The sequence below is a fragment of the Glycine soja genome, chromosome 20 (assembly GCF_004193775.1).
Source record: "Glycine soja cultivar W05 chromosome 20, ASM419377v2, whole genome shotgun sequence".
Classification (NCBI taxonomy): Eukaryota; Viridiplantae; Streptophyta; class Magnoliopsida; order Fabales; family Fabaceae; genus Glycine; species Glycine soja.
The window spans coordinates 34,810,360-34,835,007 of NC_041021.1; the positions used below are offsets into that span (position 1 = coordinate 34,810,360).

Genomic DNA, 24,648 nt, shown 5'->3' on the forward strand with positions numbered 1-24,648 from the left:
AAAGAGCCAAAACTATCTTAACTCTACTATACTCATAGCATCACTCAAACAAACATCAGAGTGAGAGGATGAGGGCAAGATGACCAAAGGAGCAAATGCTGGCTGGTTGAAGCTCCATTTTTAGCAAGTCAATATGTAACTTTATTGCCTTCTCTATAAGTATGCTTAAAGACATGTACAACCTCCCAATCAAAGTGATTGAACTGAAGAATATTGTTGATGATAGATTGATAAGGATGTGAGACATGAGATTATCATCAAAAACAAGATCCAAGGCGTTCAAAGCATCAGACTCAGATAATTTTCTTGAGACCTCTACTCCAGGCAATTTGAAGACCATGCAAGATTGCCAAGAGCTTAGCATAAAGGTTAGAAGTAAATCCACAATGTCCCGAGAAACCAATAATCCACTGACCAATAGAATCGCGCAGCACTCCACCGAAGCCCGACGCACCAGGATTTCCGAGAGAGCTTCCATCCACATTTAATTTGACAAAATCATGTGCAGGAGGCCACCACCACACCGAAATGCAATGATCGAGAGTATGTTTACACTCTTTTTCAATTTATACATTTGGTATAGCTATTACATATTCTTATTACTTAAAAAATAAATAAACAATAAACTTCAATAGGCTAATATTATTTAACATAAATTAAATTAAAAATTAAATTAATTATTTTCTTAAATTTATTCAAACCTTAAATACTATTATAAATACTTAAAATAAGAAGTTTTAATCAAGTAAAGTATGTTTTACGTTTCCTTTTATTCATATATTAAAAAATGTATATATAATAATAATAATAATAATAATAATAAAAATATATTCTATTTTTTCTTAAAGATATAGTTTTCTAAAAAATGTATTTAATGTTTATAATTATTTTTATTTTTATTGAATATATTATTTATATTTATTTTCAGCTTAGTTTAATTAGTTAATTAAATTATTTTTCAATGAATAATAATAATAATAATAATAATAATAATAATAATAATAAAACGTGAGTAATTAAAAATTGAGATATCTATAATGCTCAATTATACGTTTTGTTTTAAATAAAAACACCCTTTTACCACTACAAAGTACTCATTTGAATATATGATGCAAAGTATAATATTAATATAAGTTTTATACGAAAATAGTTCAAAATTAATTTTTTTTAATTTATTATATTTTTATAATCTTATAAATTATCTTTTAAAATATAATATATAATATTAAATTCTATTTTCACATAAATTAAAATATGTATATTTATATAAGTTTTATTTTTATTTTATATATTATATTTATCTTTTAAAATAATGCTTGTGATTTATTGATAATATTTTTTTATAATTTAATTCCTTAAAAAAGCCACTTGTTATAACAATAATTGTGTAACATTGTTCTAACAATAATATTTTAATATAGGTAAAAAAATATTCTCATTAAATCATATATATAAATATTAAAAAGATAATAAAATACTATCATTTTATGAAATTATAATTTATGTAAAAATATACATTAAAGATAAAATTTATATTATATATTTATGAAAAAGAATAAAATTTGAATTTTGAACTATTTTTGTATAAAACGAATATTAATATTATATTTTGCACTTAATGTTCAAATGAGTACTTGAATATAATGGTGAAAGAGAATGCATTTTACCTCAAGTAGACGATTTTTTTACTAATAAATGGATACTCAAACACATTCATCTTTACCCAACCTTTTAAAAAACGCATTGGTCATCCAATGCATCCTTAAATTGTGGCTATATCTAACCAAATGATTCCACAAGATCGTTCTATGTGCCACATTTGTGAAGATTGTGCAACTAGCATTACTCTTAAAATAGGTACTTAAAAATACGACTTTCAACACAACTATGCTCGGTTGCTAAACACAATCAATCCTCCACACAACCTAGTTACCTTCTACAATTCAAAAATATTTATTAAAATCAATTCTACCCAACTTAAAAACCAACACATGCAAAATAACTTTCTAACATGTTCTCAATAAAAATTACTTAGCCGAGTTATTAAAGGCTAAATAGCTCTAGAAATCAAATAGACATTCCATCGTTAGTTTGTGATTAGGACCTATCAGTTTGTGACATGAATGATGAGCTAAATACTTGTGACTGGATGCTATATTATTATAGCACAGAATTTTCATGTTCATACAAATACCATAACATTAGAAACAAATAGCTTCCATAATATACCTTGCGCTAGGTTATTTGTGTGGGTAATATGACTAGAGCATTAATGGAGCCACAAGTTTCAGTTTGTTTTTCTCCCTTCTTTCGTCTCTCCTCAAAACATAAGACGGAAACACAAATTCTAGAACAATGGATGTCTGACCGTGACGCACAAATGTGGGATCGACAAAGGATGGGCGAATGAGGGTCAGAGGACACGCAAATGTGCCCATGACAGAGGCTTGGCCGTGACAACGATGCTGGCATGACAGAGTGAGTGAGTGGTTGAGACAGAGTGAGTGAGTGACTGAGACGTAGTGAGTGAGTGACAGACCAAAAGCCTTGACGAGGTGCAATCCTTGTAACTTCTGTGACTAACGTGAAGAAATAGGGGAGGAGGATACAAAAGTGAAGAAACTAGAGTGACTAACGCGACTAGGGTTGAGTTGTTTTGTTTTGGGAAATTTTAATTTTCCCACAGAATTTATCAGCAGATTAAATTCCATTGGAAATTTTTTAATCCGATGGTAAATTTGAATGAGACTAACACAACGAAGAATAACATGATAATGTTTTATGTCTATGTGTAATCTTCTTTAATATATATTTTATTTATATTTTTTAAATTTTATTGTTGTAAATTTGTCTACAAATATGGTTAAGCAAATTATGAAGTATCGAAAAACTACCTTTGTCATTGTTATGAACGATGAATATCGAGTTTTCATTTGTGATGTTCGTTGAAAAAGGGTGTTGTAAAGACTACAATCATTAAACAATGGACCGAATTGTGTGTTACAAATGACTTGAATGAAGACAACTCAATTGGATTGAATGTTGATTTGGATGATTATGCTATAATTGTTATATTGTTTGTATAATTTTGTGCACCTTTCTATGCATCATTGTGCATATGTTATTGTGCATTTTGGTGATGTTTTAAAAATAATAAGATTCAATATATTTGATATACTTATATAATTTGTTTTCATTTCTAAATACACTTGAAATTTACCCAAATTTCGTATGATAAAAAAATTTGATATATCTATTTAATCATTTCAAAAGATTTTATTTTAATTATTAAAAAATAAAATAAATAATTAGAGACTGTTGTAAAAACCTCATCATATGAAAAGGTATTAGCCAATGGAATTAATTAATGGTATTAATCATAGTAGAAAATTGATCATCAGAACACCAATATTAAATTTATTAATGATAAAATTTTTAATAGGATTTGTTTTTTACAAAAATTTTGCTTTTTATTTGTATGATTTAATTTAAGCTTTAGCATTTAATTCATAATTAAGGCTTATTAACGTATGATTAAATACTATTAAAGAAAATTTAATTATTTAATTCATAATCATTAATTTATTTATTAATTTCAAAAATTATTTTAACAAATAAATTACTTCAAAATTTTGTATATTTTAATGTGAAAAATGTATGACTAGGCAATATTATTTTATTTAAGTATTACGTCTTCAAAGTTTTTGGAATATATAATTAGGAAATATCATTTCATCATATATTGACATAATTTAAATAAAAATTTACTATAATAAAGTGCGTGATAAATATATGAAATATTTTTAGGTAATATAATTAAATTTGTTATATTTTTATTAAGTTGATATACATTGAAATTAAAAACTTTGAAAGCAATAAGAGAATAATTGTTTATTATCACAATTTTAATTTAATTTTAGTAGTGTCATTGTATGATATTGATCATGTTTATTACGTGTTTAGACAATATAATTAACTTTGATATATTTATTTAATTATTTCAAAAGATTTTATTCTAATTGTTAAAAACTAAAATAAATAATTAGAGAGTGTTGTAAAAATTAAAGGTCATAATAGGAGAATATTTTATTATATTGTTAATAATGGCTACTATTTGAATTAAATGAATTTTGAAGTTATTTAAGGGTCATCTTTTAATTTGATCATAATTGATAAATAAATATAATATAATTTTTAATCTCACTAAAATCATTTATTAAATTGATTTACAAAAAAAAAATGTAACAAAAAATAATCTTAATAAAGCTGCATGGATTAAAAAGCTGAATTTTAAATGATTAGCATAATTTAAGCTTAATTTCCTCTAAAATAAGATTGAAACTTAAACATCTTTACTATTAAAAACATACTGCTCTTATTTTGTTACCATTCAAAAGATGCTTCATAAGAAATTCATGCATACAAAAACTTGTATTAAATATATATATATATATATATATATATATATTATATTATATTGTCAATATTTATAATGTTTTCTTATTACTTTTTTATCTATAAGAATCAAAAACATATTTTTATTATATGTCAAAACAAATAATTCAATAAAAAAAACTTGAATATGTTTTTCCATTATACAACTATATTATTTAATATAAAATCATTCTATAACTACACAAACAAATTGTTTACGCTGTGCATCGCACATGTCAATAATTAGAATATAAAAATGGTGGTAAAAAGATGAAATGTTTCTTGGTGCATTTCAAAATTAAGTTGTTAATCTTATATATAGTGTTTGTAAGTTTGACCCACCGACAAAGATTAATAAAATCATTTTATTACAAACTACTGTTATTTATAACTTTTAAGATAATAATAATAATAATAATAATAATAATAATAATAATAATAATAATAATAATAATAATAATAATAATAATAACATATTATAAAAGGAAAACTATTTGAAAGAAAACAAAATAATATCATATATTTTATCATGAAAAAGCAAAAAATATAATATTTTATTAAAACATAAAATGATATTATTTACATACTTAATTAAACTTCTTAAATAAAAATAACTACCTAATATTAATTTTTTTATCATTACATAATATTTTATTAAGACTAGGGGTGGGAATAGGCCAGACTAGGCTTTAAAAGGCCTGAGCCTAGCCTACGATGAATTTTTTAGGCCTGAGCCTGACCTATAGCGTATCAAAGGTTTTTATTTTGGCTTGACTTTTTTAAAAGTCTAGTTTGACCTAATAGCCTTTTTAAAAGTCTTCTTCACATTAAATATTTAATATTATTTTGCTCTGGAGTAGGAACATAATAGGAAAGTTAAAGGAAAAGGAAACGTTAAGAGTAGACATGGCAAGAAAACTCGTACCCGTGGGTACCCGTCCGAATCCGTCCCGACTTTGACGGATAATATCCGAGTTGACCGGGTATGGGTTCGGGTTCGGGTTCCGGTTTTCCCCGATAACCAAAAGTCGGGTACGGGTACGGGTACGGGTACGGGTATGGGATTATTAGACCCGTCCCGACCCCGAACCCGAACCCGCCCCGCCACTTAAAATCTTTAGTATTTTTGCATAATTTAATCAAAAGACATATAATTTTTATTACTAGTTAATTTTATTTTAGAATTTTTACATAATTTAATATTATTTTCTTAACTATTTATGTAGACACACACGTTATAATAAATTTATTGATATATAAGTAGTTAAAAATAAATGTTTAACAATCAATTTATTTTTTTCTAGAATCAAATTTTTAATATTTTTTTACAAAAAAAAAATATATTTTTCTAAATGGTGTGTGGAACGGGGTTGGGGATACCCGATACCCGACGGGTACCCGACGGGTATGGGGATGGGACAATAAACTCAAACCCGTCGGGTATCGGGTACGGGTATGGGGATATGTTGAGGAGTCGGGGTAAGGGATTGGGAAGACAATACCCGTACTCGACCCGCCCCATTGGGTCTAGTTAAGAGGAGGAGTAGGAAAACCAATAAAAATAATGAAGAATATAAATGAGCACATGACTCACACCTAAATTGTAATCAAAGTCTTACTTGATTATAGAAATGGAAGTTATGAAGTAGTAATGTGTAACCAAAGTCTGTTAGTTTAAAAAAAAATTAATTGTACCCAAAAAATAATATAAGTATAAATTGGTACCCAAAAAATAATATAAGTATATATACATATATAGGTCGGTCTATCAGGCTTATAAGGCTTTCTAATAAGCCTAAGTCTGGTTTATTTAATTTAATAGGCTTTTAAAAAAGTTTGAACCTAACATTTTAATTAAATAAGTCAGCCCAGGTCAGATTTTATGTAGGCCAAGTCGTAGACCCCTGTAGGCCGGCTTAGCTTATTCTCACCCCTAATTAAGACAAGCTGTAGGTCGGCCCCTGTTCATGTTGTTCATCAATTATTGTTTAACCGAGTTAAAGGAGATGGTCAATTTTACAGTAGTAAATATGACAAGAAATACACGAAATTTGTGTTTAAGTATTGAAGGTCTTCCATTTTTTTGAATCCACCATCCTAAAACTAATAGTGTCTAATTTTCCCGTAACAATTTCTTTTGTATAACATTCAAATAAATGTGGTTGACGATATATATTTAGCTTGCAAATTTCCTAAAAATTATTGCTCCAAACTTAGTATGCACTTAGGATTGGATTGTGTCATTATTGTACTTGGCAAGGGTACATGTGTTAATTATATGCACTTAAGCGTGTCATTGTACTTGGCTACTTAAAATTGTTTTTTGTTCCTCGGATGATGTTGATGAGTTATAAAAAAGAAATATATGCCTTGAAGGAAAGAAAGTTTATTTTTACGGTTTATGTTAAAATACAATACTTTCAACTATGTAGATTGTGGAGCAAACAAGCTTTCAGTTTCTCTATCGTGTTCCGATGACACGTTAATAATGAACTTTTCCTATAAACATCAATTAGAAGATGTTGATTTTGTTGGTCAATTGGTGTTATTGTTGTGACTACTTTATATTTTCGTTAGATTCCAAGCATTATTTCCGTCTATAGGGTTTGCTCTTAACTGATTGTTTTGAGTTATTAATTATTCAAGTTGATTTGATTGGAATAGTAAATCTGGATCTATTATGTAATATATTAGGGACGAAATCTTGCACATTGAGAATGATGTAGTCTCCTCAAAATTTTGATAACCATTGTTTTCGAGTGATAGATGTTGTCTATGTCAAGGTTGTCGATGAAATTAGCAATGATGGACAGACTTTGTCGAACAAGTTTTGTAATGCCATCACAGAAAAGCATCTAGAAGTACTGAAAAACATTTTTTTTAACATATACTTTTACAAAATCAAGAGAATGAATAATTAAATATGAAATAAGAATTACAAAAATTTTATATTTTTTTAATAAATTTCAAATCAATAATAAGAAAGAATGGGATAAAATTAAAGAATATGTTGGAAGATGTGTTATTAGTATTTCTGTGCATAAGAATGCTTCCAAAATTAAACTCTTTCCCCAAAATTGTATGAGTAAAATTTCAAATGTCTCGTTTTAAATATAACATAAGCTAAATTAAACCCAGCTTAGTAAAAAAAATGCATTTCCGTAAATTTCGATGTCCAAACAATTGTAATGACTTAAACTCAGAACAAAACCTATTTTTATACCATGTAAATTCTTACACATTATAATCGTATGTTTATCCATCCATGCACCCCAACAAATGAAGAAAAGGAATAAAAAAAAAGGTGAATTTGCCAAAAACAAATTAATGGGATGCTAACATTAACATAAGGCGGCATAGGGCATCATTTAATTGTGAATAAAAAGGCTTGGTCAACCCAATTTCTTCTCCTAGTTACTAGTTATTAACCATGTCATTTGGCATATATATAATAATCCATATCCATATAAAAATACATGTCCCAAAAATTGAATTCCACTACACCCCACCAAAGTGGTGAATTAATGGCCAAACGCCACTCTCGCGTTGACACCCGCGAGTGCCAGGCTTGACGACTCTACGTACAACCTCATCAATTCCTCTATATATGCACATAACTAACTTTCTCTGTTTTTGACACCCTCATACACCCCATCATCTTAGCTAACACAACACAGCATACACAACTTCTCTCTCTCTACTACTTTCTTTTTATGTCACCTTCTTGATGTCTTTAATTTGTTTTCTTTTTTAGAAAAAAATTAATCCTTTTTAAGGCTTTAATTTCCTAAGCATGCAATATTATTGTTTTTAGTCACCTTCAAGTTGAGGAACATATACACGTTTGTGACCACACCAAATTCCACTTCTTTCTAAGTGTGTGTACATAGATTTTGTTTTATATATATTTGAGGTTCACCCTTCATTGCCTCCTTAATTCTGTGCAAAAGAGGATTCATCACCACCATGTTGCAGGATGTTGTCCACCCCTCAACACCGGCTGAGCAACTCCCCATTGTAATCACCTCAAGCTTGTTACATTTCATGTCTCGATCATGTATATTTAGTGTTAATGCATGTATTGGAACTAAGCTATATATGTATGTGTGTATGTATCTTTGTGTCATGCAATATTTATGACCACAGCTAAATGGTTTCCTTCTGGGTTTTGTGATCGTGTGTAACTTGACAAGTTTGTTTGGATCAAGGGCTTGTTTTTTTCTTTCAAAATAATGATTTCACACTCCAAGAGTGTGTAAACCTTGGGAGGGAAGAGAAAGACAGGAAAGAGACCCCAGAAAAGAACAAAAGAAGTCTAAAATTGATGTACGGATTAATAGCGTGTTTGAAAACCCATTGAGAAGTAAGAAAATCTCATCTGAGATATGAAAGTTATGACTATTAACTTCCTAATAAACTCAAGAAATCACATCTGAGATGTGAAACCAAACATGCTCTTACGAATTGTAGAAATTTTGATGGTTTTTCTCTGGGGTACTCTTTCTTATATTTTGAGGCCAATTATTACTAATTTCTCTAGGAATTATTCGATCAATTGCTCCATTCCTGCATTTTAATTCTTTCCATGCATGAATCACGAATATGGTTTTGTTAATGTTTGTTGGCATGTTAATTAATTTCATCCTAATTAGTTCTCTGAGAAACCTGAACAATATTTCCCTTATTTGGTTATATTCCTGGAGCTAAGTGGAAGCTGCTAGTGCTATTAGCCATCTTAGAAAACCCACAAGCCATGCTCACTATTTGTGGGACGGAACGTTTTCTTTCCTCTATTTATATGGTTGGAGAGCATAACGTAATTTTATTGACCGAACAATAGGAAGGAATCAAAGACTCCGTGACCGTGCTGTCAACTCTTTTGATATTTATTATCATCCAATGGGCCCTACCACCAAAATGTTTAATGTCATTTTCCAAGGGGCAAAGTTGTAAAAATGATGTAACATTTCCGTGATAGTAATTTAGACATAGCTTTCGGTTCTTGTAGAATATATATATCTCTTTGGGGGCTTGTTGTGTAAGCTTTGCTAATTTTTGATATTCTTTATTCAGTTAGATAGGGAGAAGAGGTCTTAGTGACAAACAATTCATATGGATAGCATATATAGCATTATGGGGTTCTCTTCAAGTGGCTTTCAATTCCCATTTAAGTTCAAATTTTCCACTTAAAATGAACAAAAATAACATAGCATGAGGTTCCTTGTTTGTTTTTGCATACTTGTATTTCATACTAACATTGGCTACCTTGGCTCCTACCTGTCACATGAAGGCATAGATGCACATCACTTTCACCAATAAATAACCCAACAATGCAAACCCTTTAGGAAAATTTCTCTTCAGTCTATTACCAAATATGGACAAAACTGACTAGACTATGCAACCAACCACAGTCATATGTAGAATTCTTCGTTGGGGCCTTTGCACATCGATTTATATTGTTTTCCTCTTGATAAAGAAGGAAGGGGGTGTTGTGGCAGATACTATTATATCATTTGGCATGTCTTTCACTTTTGAATGCCCACTACATCTACAAGCCAAAGCTTCAATTGATTAGAGAATATTAGCTTTTGAATTTCTTTTCTGTTCTAAGTGATCAGATCAGACTCATGTCTATCAACAAAAAGAGGAATTGGATTCAGATTTCAAACCCATCATAATGAAGAAAAAAATAAAAAAAATAAACTATAGAGAATCACGTTTCCTAGATTGTTTATAAAGAAGAGGCTTTGTTAAGACTATTCTCAGGCTGTGTTTTAGTAGTTTATGGTAAACATGTTGTTCACAATGCTTATATGTCACCACTCATTGCAGGATGAGATTTCAGGCCCGATTAGTGCTCGAATTTTCGAACTTTGCGACCCCGATTTCTTCCCACACACACTGCAAAATTCTGAGGTTACCTCCAGCTCAAATTGTTGCCATGAAGAGAAGTCCTCATATGCCACAACCATATCTCCACCTTTAGATGTAGTAGACAACAATAAGTTCAATATCAATAGCAATAGCAGCAACATAGTCACCACTACCTCATCTAGCACTACCACAACCAGCACCACAACCAACAACAACAACAACAACAACAACAACAACAACAACGCAACGAACGGCAATAATCTTTCTATCTTCTTTGACACTCAAGATGAAATTGACAATGACATCTCAGCCTCCATAGACTTCTCATCATCTCCATCTTTTGTCGTTCCACCACTTCTCCCAATCTCAACTCAGCAGGATCAGTTTGATTTCCCTTCAGCTCAGCCACAGGTGCAACTATCAACAGCAGCAGGTTCAATTTTGACGGGCCTCTCTCACTACCCTACAGATCCTGTGATTGCACCCCTTATTGGAGCTCCGTTACCATCTGTTTTTGATGATGATTGCATATCTTCCATCCCTTCTTATGTGCCTCTCAACCCTTCATCACCCTCTTGCTCTTATCTCAGTCCTGGCATAGGAGTGTACATGCCACCTCCTGGTTCCCTTAACACTGCCTTATCTGCTGACAGTTCTGGATTGTTTGGTGGGAACATTCTACTGGGGTCTGAACTGCAGGCACATGAATTGGACTACCAGGGAGAAAATGGTGGAATGTATTGTACAGATTCAATTCAAAGGGTGTTTAACTCCCCAGACCTTCAGGTATGTGCAATTTCGCAAGCCAATTAGAGTTTAATAGACATTCATTGTCTGGTATAAAAGTTTTTACATTATCAATCAATCAGATACCATTGTTGATATAAATTTTAAAATAATTGTTATAATAATTAATAATTTAATGTACTTGATAATTTGTGATTTGATAATAATATAAAAAAAATTTACACTGCATTATTATTTATTTTTCCTGTCGACTGTCAATAAACTAAATGAAAATTTTCAGTTCCAATGTTCAATGTGTTCAGAATAAGGAAAAAGAAGTTTAATAATGCTGCAAAGGTTACTATACCTTGCAGCAGTGAAGTTTTTATTTTAAAATAGAAGAGGCTTTATCAGAGGTGGACTTTTGGGGGAAAGCTCAGGGTCCACAAATCTCTAAACTATAAACTCATAGGTGCCCCATGACCATCAAATAGTAGGTAGCACAAGATATGAGTCCATTTATAAAGTCACATGCATTAAAAAATACTATAAATTTGGCCTAGCAAGAAGGAAGAACCACTTTCATCCAAAAGAAAAATAGAAAAAAGGATAATAAACTGTAGCATCATTAGATAGAAAGACCCACTTCAAGGGTGGCAGTGTTATATCTCTTTCTACAGTCTATAAAGTTAATGTGCAGTTTTTATTGAATAAGTAAGAAATTGATCTTTAATTATAATTTCTCTCTCAGGCACTTGGTAATGAGAGTCAGAAACTTGTAGCTGGGGCTGGAAGCTCTGCCACTTTGGCACCAGAAATCTCACACTTGGAGGACTCTACCTTGAAGGTTGGAAAACTCTCTGTTGAGCAGAGGAAGGAAAAGATTCATAGATACATGAAGAAGAGAAACGAAAGAAATTTCAGCAAGAAAATCAAGGTACTACATCTGAACACCAACATTAACAAACAAATTTCAAATCTTATACTGTTTTACATGATTTCCAATCTACTGCATCAACCAAGCCTTATGCATATTTTCAAAATTCAACTAATGATGCAATTTTTTTTATATAAAAAAAATGCAGTATGCTTGCCGCAAAACTTTGGCGGATAGCCGGCCCCGGGTTAGAGGAAGGTTTGCAAAGAATGATGACTTTGGAGAGAGCCATAAACAAGGAAGTAGCAATCATGAAGATGATGATGAAGAGGTAAGATTCCCTTAATCGGATACTGTTGTTCAACTTGCCTTAGTCTAAAAATTAAAATACAAAAAAATTCCCGATCACTTTTACCTTTTCAATTATTTGATGGCATAATTCCTTGATGTTATATTCCTTCCATTTTTTGTACTTGCAGATAATTGTGAAAGAAGATGATGATATGGTTGATTCCTCAGATATCTTTGCACATATCAGCGGAGTGAACTCTTTCAAATGCAACTATTCCATCCAGTCCTTGATTTGAATTAAATTATTAGTTTGACTAGTGAAAGCTTATTTATATAATTAGCTTCTGTAGATTAATTTTGGTAGGACACTTTTCCCATCCCGGTTCTCTAAAATCCGGGTTTAGTGGTTTGAGTAAACTGAATAAATGGGGTCAAAATAAATATACCAATAAGTTAAGTGAGTTAGAAACGTACAGAAATTGGAAACTGTATACATTTTTGCAGATATATATTATCTTTTTCATTAAGTTGTACCAGAACATGGAGTTGTGTTAACCAAGAAAATTTCCAGTTACCCCCATCCAAGACTGATGTAACCAATTGATGTAGCTTCTTTTATAAATATTTAGGAACTTGCTTTTAAGGTTTTTTTTTTTTTTTTTGATGATGGGTTGCTTTTAAGTAATTTTACATCCTCTAATTATTTTTTTCTTAAATATGGGATTAAATTGATTGTTACTTGTTGAAGCTAAAAAAGGTTTATAATGTTATGGACTAAATTGATGTTGTATTGATTTATTGGTTCAACTAAAATAAGAATATAATGGTAACACAATAATAATATCATTTACTCGTAAATTATTTTTGGTATAATTTTTAAAATGATTATTATAAAAATCAACAAAATTATTATATATGATGAGTTATAATTAGATGAGGTATATATTTTACACCGTGAATGTTTCCTTATTTTCTTAAAAATAAAATGATGGTAAACCTTAAATCCTATAGTAGCGCTAAACTAGGTTAAGCTTGCAACTCTTATTCGCTAACCTGGTGACAACAGAACTCTTTTGTTTGGACATTTGCCTAGTAAAGATTAGAAGAGGTCCACAATGGATGGAAAGGTACAGTTATACTTCTATTTCGGTAACTTTTAGAATATTTGGCAAAATTCTCACTAAACTTGTAGAATACTTTATTCGTTAAATAGTACAGTTATCTTTTTTTTTCAATGCAAAATAATTTAATTGTCGAACATAGCTTTCAAGAGATAAATGATTTCTACTTACACGGGGAGGATAATTGAATGTGAGATTTTTTTTTATTTTACTTCTTTAGTTCTTTATGGGAAAGAACTTTTAATTAATTCAGAATTCGATCATAAGTAAAATTCAATAAAAAAATTATTTTCGTTAAAAATCAAATATCAAATGATTCAATCTTAATTTTAATACATTAATTACTTATTATAACGTGATTTGATCTCATATTTTTTCTATGGTCAATAAAATATTGGCTAAATGATACGTGTAGTCTTTTATGTTATTGTTTAGATTTAATTTAATTATTTATCTTTTAAATTTAGTTTCATTTAATCATTCTGCCCGTTTAAAATTAATGTTGTTAATAATTAACATATCGACAATTAACAATCATCATAAAATAATATTTAACACGTAATAATCACAGTGATAATTTTTAACCACATAATAGTAATTAAAAATTATTAAAAACCCTTTCCAAAAGAACTTTACAATTTTTGTGGTCGATTTTTCTCGTACAATTTCATGAATCTTAAGATTGATTTAGGGGTTTTGTTACCCATGTGTTTCAATCAACATAGTCAAAAATCAAATAATTTTGTTGAAGCAAGTGTACGAATCAGATATTTCATGTAAATTTTACTAAATTTAGTTTGTTTTGATTTATGCTTTGAGTTTATGTTTTCTGCAAGCAACATTTTCAAAAATTGTTTAACGGATTGGTCTCACGCAAGCAACATTTAAAAAAAAAATCATTTCGATGAAGAATCAAAGAGCACGAATTGGGTCAAGTTATAGGTTGGAGAAACCTATTTTCTATAGCATGAGTTTAACAATACTTGCTAAATTCGTTCAATCTATGCATCCATTTGTTGCAGAATTTAGGCAGTTTTGATTGGAATGCATCAATCTGGGGTCTCCCTCAATCAATTTTAAGTTTCAGCCTGTCAGGGAAGTATATGATAGAAATCGAATATGAAAATTTTAAAGTTATTAGCAGACAGATTTTTAATTTTTTATAATTTTTAAATATTATCGTGTCAGTTAAAAATTGTCATTATGTTAATTACATGTGCATAAATACATCCAAAATAAAAATTATTATTTGACTTAAATATTTTTTTAGTTTTTCAAATATAAGGTATTCCTATTTTAGTCCCTCAAATTAAAAATTATTTTTCCAGTCCTACAAAATCATATTTGTAGTCCTTATCCGTATATGCATTAGTGGGTGTCAAACGACCAACATTAAATTCACACTTCGTGACAACTTTTAACCGTAACATTTGATTTTTAATACAAATTTTAAACCACCGTGATTTCTAGGGGTTAAAACCTCCAAATTGCATGAAAAAATTAAGAAAAAATATCAAGAATAATGTAGAACATGACCGTGGGACTTCCGACCATAGTCTTGTTCCTACAAACATGTTTCTCCAACCGAAAGGATAACCAAGTGGTGACCATTCTATAGAAAACCAAAAATACATGAAAATTCCCTCACATAGTATTAGCACCAAATTCCTTGTTGTTCCCTAAAATACTTCCTGCCATCGTGTTGCAAGAAAGCTACAGAGAGTTTCCCTAGAGCTATGATTCATTAATCTCCCCACTTCCAGTAACATTCATTTGTCTTTATCACTAATCTCCCCACTTCATGCAACATTCATTTGATTCTCTCCATGCTTCTGTCAGCATCTACCTATCCCTTGTTCTGAAATCCATTCAAATAATGAGAACTTTGATACCTTTTCTTCCTTAACCACATCCGTGGAAGTGTTTTCCTTGGCCTTCCCAACCAGGGGCAAAACTTCTAAGGAGCCAAGGGTGGCCCCAAACATTTTGGGATTTATATATATTATGGGACTATTCTTTTATGATAGTGTCTACTGTACGTAAGTTAAACATGTTACGCACGGTGCGGAAGTTATATGGACTGTCATCAGATTCACTACTAATAAAAAAAAAATATATGGATGAGATATTGGTTATCTATTTTTCTTCATTTATTTTTTCTTTTTTGTTCTTCTTTCCCATTATGCCTTTTTACCTTTTTCTCTTCCCTCACCTATTTCCCCTCTTCTCTACCAAAATGGTAGATCTGGTTTACCAAACTCAACCATCATGGACCACATCATTGAGTTCTTTTCAACATTTCTTTTTCGTACGACACCCACAACCTCTGCGTCATTTCTTTCCATACCACCGCAACCCAACACTAAACGCAACATGCAAACAATCGTGCAACCCTTCAACTCTCGCAGGTCACCGATGCCCTCTGCGTCATTTCTTTCCATACCACCGCAACCCAACACTAAACGCAACATGCAAACAATCGTGCAACCCTTCAACTCTCGCAGGTCACCGATGCTTTGTTACCGGAGGTGGTGGTGGTGTTGGAGTTAGCCTTAGTGGCCAATCCATTTCAGACTATATTTGTATTGTGACTTTGGTTTATATATTTTGTATATACATGAGACATGTCAAATATTATGCTATTAATTATATAGTGTATTAATGTCCTTAGAATAAGCGATTCATTCAATGGAAAATCAACTGGACTTGATTGTGAGATTTATTGAACAATGAAACATTGTTTTAAAAGTATCTATACTCAAGTACTATTGTTAACTAGGATGACAATAATGCATCGAGTCTATTATGTGAGTGATGACCGCATCTCATAGGTCATGGATTTGAGATATCAAGTCAGCACATAGGTATAAATATTAGGAGTAATATAGTCATGTAAGTGCAATAAATGCTTCTCATTGCAACCATAAGGTGATAGTAGTCATTCGACTTGAAATCACTACGATTATTACATGTAGGAGTTGTAGGCTTCAATGCTATCAAGCATCATCCATAACAGGGTGATCATAAAGATGGTACTTAGGCTTGCAATGAATCATATTGAGATATGTGAGTGATGTAGATAGGATTCGTCCCTTCTACATAGTAGGATTTATGTCTATGGGCCTCGATAGAGTGGGACACGCTATATGCATTACCACTAAAAAATGAGCCAATATGATATATTAGACCCGTTTGTATTTAGGCGTTCACTTGGATATCGAGAAACTGATGATCGGACTTAATGAGGATGACACTCTTATGTCTCGTTTTCAATGAAGACATTTGGACGAAGGGACAAAGGCTACATGATGAAAATGGTTGAAATCGAATCACCGATTTTGTCATAGGCTCGGTGGCAGCGATGCATTGCTAGATGACAATCACTTTCTAAAATATTATAAGATAACATTATTGTTAGTCTAGTGGGAGCCTATAAGATCACACGCATGGAGTAATCAATTAAAGCAGATAAATAAACTTAATGTGATTTAATTTAGTTCATAGTTAATTAATAAAATAAGATAAATAAGATACAATCCGATGAGATAATTAATTAGATATGGTTTAATTAATTATCTATAGATTTAAATCAAATAAGATTTGATAAAGATAAGATTTAACTGGGATTTGGATAAAATCACTCTCCTATATATATGGGTGAGGTGAAATTGACGCACTACATAAAATTCATTATTCACTAATGAGAGAGAAAAGTGTGTCACACCAAATCCCTACACATCTACCATCGACTAGCAGCGAGATCCCGCTCCGATCGTTGCTCACGTGGACTAAGTAGAGGCATTGTACTTTCAACGCTTGGTGATCAAAAGCAACATTGTTCTTTGAAAGCACACTAAAAGGTAACCTCCAAACCCTTAGTTATTTGCACTCATGATCTCTTAGAAAATTTTAAAATTATAGACCATGAAATTCCAACAGTGAAATCAGAGCATAGCTCACATGATTACCATGAGTCCTTAGGTGGTTTCTTTTTGTGTAAAGCATGTTTGGCATGATTTATCTTGATATATATGTTTCCTAAATCATGATTGTTAAATGTTTGATTTAATGGTCCTATACATGTTTTTGCGCTTTCCAAACCCTTTTCGGATTTTGTTTCTTGTGTATCTATTGTGTTTTTGGGTAAAAAGTTTTTTCTACAAACACAACATAATCATGTTGGCTTTGTAAATTATCATGCATCATGAATGTTGCAACATGTTTGCGTTGAGCACGACCATGCAACCAACAGCTGTGGCCATGCATGATTTAAACATACATGTAAAAGGATGTTTTACATGTTTGATTCTCTTAATCGGTGTAGCCTGTGTGTCGTGATTTATTTTGGGTGATCTGCGAATTGTAATTAGTTGTAATTTTAAATATGGTCTGCGTGTTGTTATTTAATTTTATTTCTTAGGTGTCATAACCATATCATCGTGACTAGTATATTTTATATAAGCGATGTATGAAATGTATGGGTTGTATGTTTTACATATGTAATGTGTGAAATGTGTTATATGTTTTATATATATGATGTATGAATTGTATGTCTTATGTATGAGATGTATCCCATGTATGTTGAGAGACGTCATTGTATGTTAATACAAATGCCGGTGAGATCACTTAATAAAACTCCTCAATTAATATTAGGTTTTAAATGTCTTCCCGATGTATGGCATCATTAAGGCCAAGATTGTATAAGTGTGGGTCATGCCAAAGTTAGGCACCTTAATCAATCTTGGTGAGGCACGATGGGATAATTGTAATATCCAATTGTCTGTTGGATTTGACTTAACCAAGTCTTTCAATAGGATTGAGATGGCTTGGAGGCATGAGTTAGGCATCAATTTATAAGATAAATTGGAATAAGGAGTTATTCACCCAATTTCTCCAAGAGTTGTATAGGGATGCAATTGGAAAATGAGTTGCACTCAGTCAAAGCAGACTCAGGATAAAGTGAAATATGGATCTTGACCCGCTAGAAAATTTTCCAGCGGGATTTTTCGAGTCAATAATTGAGGGTTATTGATTTGAATAAAATAATGGGAGCATATTTAATAAAATTCCTTATTAGATGTGTCACAAATTGTAATACTTACAAATCTACATGCTTAAATGTTTTAGAATTATCATGTTTGCAAACATATTGTCATTGCGATCAGTCCTTGAGATGGACAAGTTATCTAGAAATAAATTTCTAGATTGGTATAGAAACTTGAGGATTGTCCTCAAACAAGTAAGATATATGTGCTCAATGAGAAAACTCCTAAGCCACCTATGGTTACTTAAGGGGTGACAAAGATTCTTATTAGAAGCACGTGGATGATGCCATTGATGTTGGAAGTCTCATGCTTGCTTGCATGAATTCAAAGTTGCAAAAACAACATGAGTTCATGGAGGCATACGACATTATTGTCCACCTCTAGATGCTCTATCAAGAGAAAACAAGGCATAAGAGGAACCTAGAAGAGTACAAGAAGAAAATGGGAAGTGAGACTTCCACTTTAGATATTTATGTTATTGAGGTTAATTTATCTACATTAGTGTCATAGGTATTAGACACCATATGTGGTTCTCACATTTGTACAAATGTAGAGGGATTAAAAGATAGTAGAAAATTGACCAAAGGAGAAATGGACTTACGAGTAAGAAATGAAGCAAAAGTTGTTGCATTAGTTGTAGGATCTTTTATTTTGACTTTGTCGTATGGGCTTATTCTGAGCAGGAAGGATTTTCATATTTTAATAAAGGACAAATGTTGTTCTATTTATATCAATGATGTTTTCTATGTTAGTGCGCCTATGCGTGATGGACTATATGTTCAAGATCTCGAAATGCCCATCTATAACATAAATGCGAAAAGGGTTAAACCAATTAGTTTGAACCCTGCATACCTTTGGCATTGTCATTTAGGCCATATAGACGAGATACGCATCTCCAAGCTCCATAAAGATGGACTCTTAGACTCATTTGATTTTGAATCAATTGAGGTGTGCAAATCTTGTCTGTTCGTACAGATGACTAAGGCCCCATTCACTAGTCAAGGTGAGAAGGCTAGTAATCTTTTAGACCTAATATATAGTTATGTGTGTGGACCCCTGAATCGACCTGTTAGAGGTGGCTTCTCTTAATTTGTCACATTTAAATTGACTTCAGTAGATATGGATTTGTGTATCTTATGAAACACAAGTCAGAAACCTTTGAAAAGTTCAATGAGTTCAAGAATGATGTACATAACCAACTAGGCAAAAGTATTAAGGCCATACGATCAGATTGTGGTGGTGAATACTTAAGCTATGAGTTTGACGACTATTTGAGAGAGTGTGGGATTATATCCCAACACACTTCACTCAAAACACTGCAATGGAATGGTGTGTCTGAGAGGAGAAATTAAGCCTTGTTGGACATGATAGATCCATGATGAGTTAGTCAGAACTCCACAACTCTTTCTGGGGATATGAATTACTTATAGCTACTTTCACACTTAATCGTGTTTTGTCAAAAGTAATTAAACCATATGAGATATGGGTAAGGCGAAGGCCAAACATGTAACAACCCACTTTCGCCACATGACAACCTAACTATTATATTGCAAAAAAAAACTGTCTAATGTTATTTGCCTAAAACCACGTGTAAATTATTTTTGTTTTTATCTTTCTAAAAAATAGTCATCAACAATAATTATTTTCAACTTAAAGATTCAAAGTAAGAAAAACATATACTAAATCACACACATGGATAACATAACCAACAAAATATAAGTATTGTTGCTTATGGCACTATAATCCACATACCAAACACATCAATGTAATCAAATGGTGAGGGATACGTGTGTACCAGCACAAGGTACTTGTCAATAAGCACATATGACAAAAGGAAATAGGATACAACTACATACCACCCTAAATTAGAACTAGGTTGATGTATGATAAAGCAAATATAGAAGCAAATAGAACTCTTGGGCCTTCAGTCATGAAGAACTTGATCCGTTAGTAGTTCACAGTCTGCTCCCGCAAAGAACCGCGATCATCACAAGCACAAACCACATGTGTAAAACCGCAAGGGTAAGCACACAGAAACAAACATATGTTTCAAATAATACATTAAATATGCACTATCATATTCATAGGAAGTAAAAAAATAAAAACATATAGAAAAATACATTCCCTTATGACAATCAGAATACATCCTAAATCAACATGCCCTAGTCATGCACTATATGCAGACATGACTCCATAGAGATATTCACTAGTCGAGTGATCAATACAGTCAAATCCCTTATCATAGTCCATCACCCGACCATTTGGGGAAACACCTATACTGATCATGGAAAGAAATTAGTGGCTTTGTAGGGATAGACGTATGTGGGTGGTGGCCTACCATGACACAAGGCTTGCAACGACCTAGACTTCAACGTGGGTTCGTCTGTCCGTCCATCCCTTAGGCCCATGTACACGACCCCTCCAATCTTTCCAACACTAGGTTGTAGCTACATGCCCACCATAACTTACGTGTCAACTTGTATCCATAGTCACCATCCATTGTGAATTTATGAATGTACAAATCAATAACAACGTATCCACAATCATCACCCATTGTGAACTAAAACAATAACTTATCCACAATCATCACTCACTATGGACTAATCCAACAACAACTTATTCATAGTCATCAGTCACTGGACTCGTATGCGTACTCTTGTACAAGCCAACAACAACCAACCTTTTATCACACCAATTTTCTTTTCATGATTTAATATTTTCGGTCAATGATGTACATTATAAAATTTTATGTAAATATTTAAAATTCTATCCACTTGAAACTTTTAAATATTTTTGGATTACGACTAAAACTAATTATTTTAATCTTTAAAACCAACTTTCTATAATAACTTAAAAATATTTTCTCAATTATTATAATATAATTTTTAAAATAATTAAATTATAGTTTTGTCTCAAGAATTAATCTATTTAAAAATTATCTCAAATATATTAATTTCATGAACTACCTCACGTTTTCCTTCTTATAAAAGTATATACCCTTAAAACAATTAAAAGGACTATATATTTTTCTTTCTTTCATTTCCTCGAAGTGAAAAATTTTAAAACAACTTTGGCCTCCTTTTATTACTCCCTTGTTTTACATTAATATCAAATACTTTCTGGTATGGCTCCAACCTTCTTCCTTGAAATATTTTCTAGTTTCTCCCGAACCATAATTGCCCAGTAAAGCATTGTAATAGTCATTTTGGTATTGTCATCAGCCAGTGAACAGATCTTAAGGAACCACTCTTTGAAATTGTTTATGGGGATTAGGTCGGCCCTAATTGCTAGTGGGATGCAAACCAAACTCTTTGGGAGTGTGGGCAAGATACCAAAGCATGAAGTATTGTTTCATCTTCTAGTTATCACATCGGACAGATAGAATCAGTGGCAATCTTCCTTCTAATCATATTCATTCTAACTGGTAAAATATTTGAGCAGGCCTGCAATATCATGTTTTTGCATTCTGGGAGAGCCTCCACATTCCAAATCTTGCTCTAGCAGTCTGTTTCTTAATTAGAAGATGATTCAATAGGTTCAAAGTTCATTCTGGCCAAGTGGTATCCAGATTTGACATTGTAGATACCATTGGACGAATACTTCTAGAAGATAAAGTCATTAGTTTGCATCAATTGAAGTGGAATGGATTTAACACCTGCAGCAGAATTAGGAGAGAATAGGTTCAAGATGAAATCAGAATTCCACGAGCCCATCTCCTCTCCAAAGAGTTCCCACACCAGCATACCCTCACGGTCATGATCACTTTCAAATTGGCAGAATACAATTTCTTGGGACATTTGGAATCCGTTTGTCCTTGAAAACTTTTATTGTCCTCCCATTTCCAACTTTCCACAAACATCCTTCCTCTATTAGCCATTTTGACTCCATAATACTAGACCACATATAACTACGCTTGTAGCCTTTCTTTGCTTCCAGAGAGAAGAATAAGGAAAATACTTCGCCTTCAAGACCCTTTCCATGATAGAATTTTCGTTTACCAGTAATCTCCACCATTGCTTTTCTAGCGAATTAATATGGAATGCCTTGACAAACTGGAAACCCAAGCCTCCCTCCTTCTTGCTTTGAGAAATATTTTTCTAGCTCATCTAATAAGTGCTTCTACCTTCTACATCCCCTCCCCAAAAGAAACGAGCATTAAGTTGTTTAATCTCATCACAGATAGATTGGGGGAGAAGAAAACAACTCATCACGTAACTAGGAATCTCACCACATACTTAATCAACACTTCTCTTCCAGCTTTAGAGAGAACCCTCTCCTTCCAACCTTTCAGCTTCTTCCACACACGATCACGGACAACCTTCAAGATTTGAGTTTTGGACCTACCTATGAAAGTAAGAAAACCCAAATATCTAACATGACTTTCTATGGCCTTTACTTCCAAAAGTTGTGTCAGCTCATCAACTCTGGTACTAGGCATGTTTCAGCTACAAGAAAGTTCAGATTTCTTGAAATTAACTCTTTGTTTAGATGCCTCCTCATAAAATTTAAGGATGTAGGCAATATGTTCAACTTCTTCTCTTGTCGCTCTAGAAAAAATAATTCTATCATCTTCAAAAAAAAAAAGTGAGATAACAGGGGCCGAGTTTGCTATTTTGAGACCATGAAGATTCCCCCTTCTATTTATCTAGAAATCATAGCTGATGAAGACTCCACACACAGGATAAACAAGTAGGGTGACAAAGGATCACCCTATTTAAGCTCCCTCTTAGGTTTGAATTCATAATGAGAACTTCCATTGACTCATTGCAAAAAGGATACAATATTAACACATTTCATGATCAAAGAAATCCAATTTTCAGGGAAACCCATAGATCTTAAAACATGCTCCAGGAATCCCCATTCCACTCTATTAAATGCTTTTGACATGTCAAGTTTCAGCCCCATAAACCCCTTCCTTCCATTCTTTTTGCTATCCATGTTATGGAAGCATTCAAAAGTGATTAGAGCATTATCAGTTATCATCCTGTTTGGAACAAAAGCACTCTGATTCTCTCCCACAATGCCAGGGAGAATTTTTCAATCTATTGGCAATGGTTTTGGTGAATAATTTAAAAATTATATTGCACATACTGATAGGCCTAACCTCACCAGCATGTATAGGATTCTTCACTTTTGGAATCCAGACAGTTTGAGTTTTGTTAATACATGTTGGATCTCCTTCTCCATTTAATATATGAAGAACTAAATCAGCGACATCCTTACCTACAATCTCCCAGGAATGCTTATAGAAAAGAGCAGGAGTTCCATTTGGGCTCGGGCCTTTGGTGGGGTGCATCTGTTTGAGGGCAACCACCACTTTCTCTGATTTAAAGTCATCCATCAAACAAGCTCTCTTAGCATTCATAATTATGTTCCCCACAGTGTTTGCTACTTCCTATACCTCTGTAGGATTTGAGGTTTTGAAGAGAGAGATAAGATAACCAGTCAATACATCTGCTATCTCCTCCTCATCATCATAAAGGACACCTTTATCATCCTTTAGGTAATCAATAGTGTTGATCTTCCTCCTCTGAGAGGCTTTCCTACCGAAAAAATCAGTATTTTGATTCCCATGGTAAAGCCAAGATGCTCTAGAGCATTGCTCCCAGAAAATCTTCTCCTATCACAAGAAGTTATCTAACTCCCTTTCTGCCTCCATAATGGCTTCAATAATATCATTTGTTTGCTCCTCATTCTGAAGGTGATTTAATCTTCTTTTCTCTCTTAGGTCTTTTTGCTTAAATTACCAAAATTTTCCTTCCCTCACATCTCAAGGTTGGCTCCAATTCGATCAATATTAGCAATCAGATTTCCTCCTTTCTTGCATGAGTGAGATACGACATCATCACATTCACTTTCATTTTGCCACATCTGTTGAAATCTGTACAATCTTTCTTTCCTTCTCACATTCCTCATTTTGGTGTCAAATTTGACTAGAATTGGGTTATGATCAGACCTCAACCTAGCTAGGCTCGAGACACTCACCTCCTTCCAAGCTCGACTCCATCCTGAGTTAGCAAAGACCAAGTGAAGCCTCTAGTGAATATTTTCGGCTCATCTCCTTCTGTTTGTCCACGTAAACCGTGTCCAACCCAAATCTTTTAAATCACATTCCTCCAGCACATTCACAAAAGCACTAATATTATTTTTATGTTGTAATTATATAGATAATTATATGAAATACATGTCAATGGACCAAACGTCCAAACCTAAAAATTATGCCTAACTTATTAGTGACGAGTCCAACTTCTCATCCTCAAGTCTCAGACAACTTCATCTA

General features: G+C 32.3%; 1 protein-coding gene across 1 annotated transcript; it reads left to right on the forward strand.

The window, feature by feature from the left end:
* Positions 1-8,091: 8,091 nt before the first annotated feature.
* On the forward strand, positions 8,092-12,845 carry LOC114402640 (putative uncharacterized protein DDB_G0267840). The gene is made up of 5 exons (XM_028365288.1): positions 8,092-8,451; positions 10,267-11,094; positions 11,786-11,971; positions 12,120-12,242; positions 12,391-12,845. The coding sequence occupies exons 1-5, from the start codon at positions 8,401-8,403 to the stop codon at positions 12,496-12,498; spliced, it is 1,296 nt and encodes a 431-aa protein (XP_028221089.1). The 5' UTR covers positions 8,092-8,400; the 3' UTR covers positions 12,499-12,845.
* Positions 12,846-24,648: the final 11,803 nt, after the last annotated feature.

What these genes read in the sequence shown, in the direction of transcription:
- LOC114402640 (XM_028365288.1), top strand. Translation starts at nt 8,401, where the DNA reads ATGTTGCAGGATGTTGTCCACCCCTCAACACCGGCTGAGCAACTCCCC. An exon ending in TTAACTCCCCAGACCTTCAG is followed by an intron (nt 11,095 to 11,785) that starts GTATGTGCAATT and finishes TTTCTCTCTCAG; the next exon opens with GCACTTGGTAATGAGAGTCA. An exon ending in ATTTCAGCAAGAAAATCAAG is followed by an intron (nt 11,972 to 12,119) that starts GTACTACATCTG and finishes AAAAAAATGCAG; the next exon opens with TATGCTTGCCGCAAAACTTT.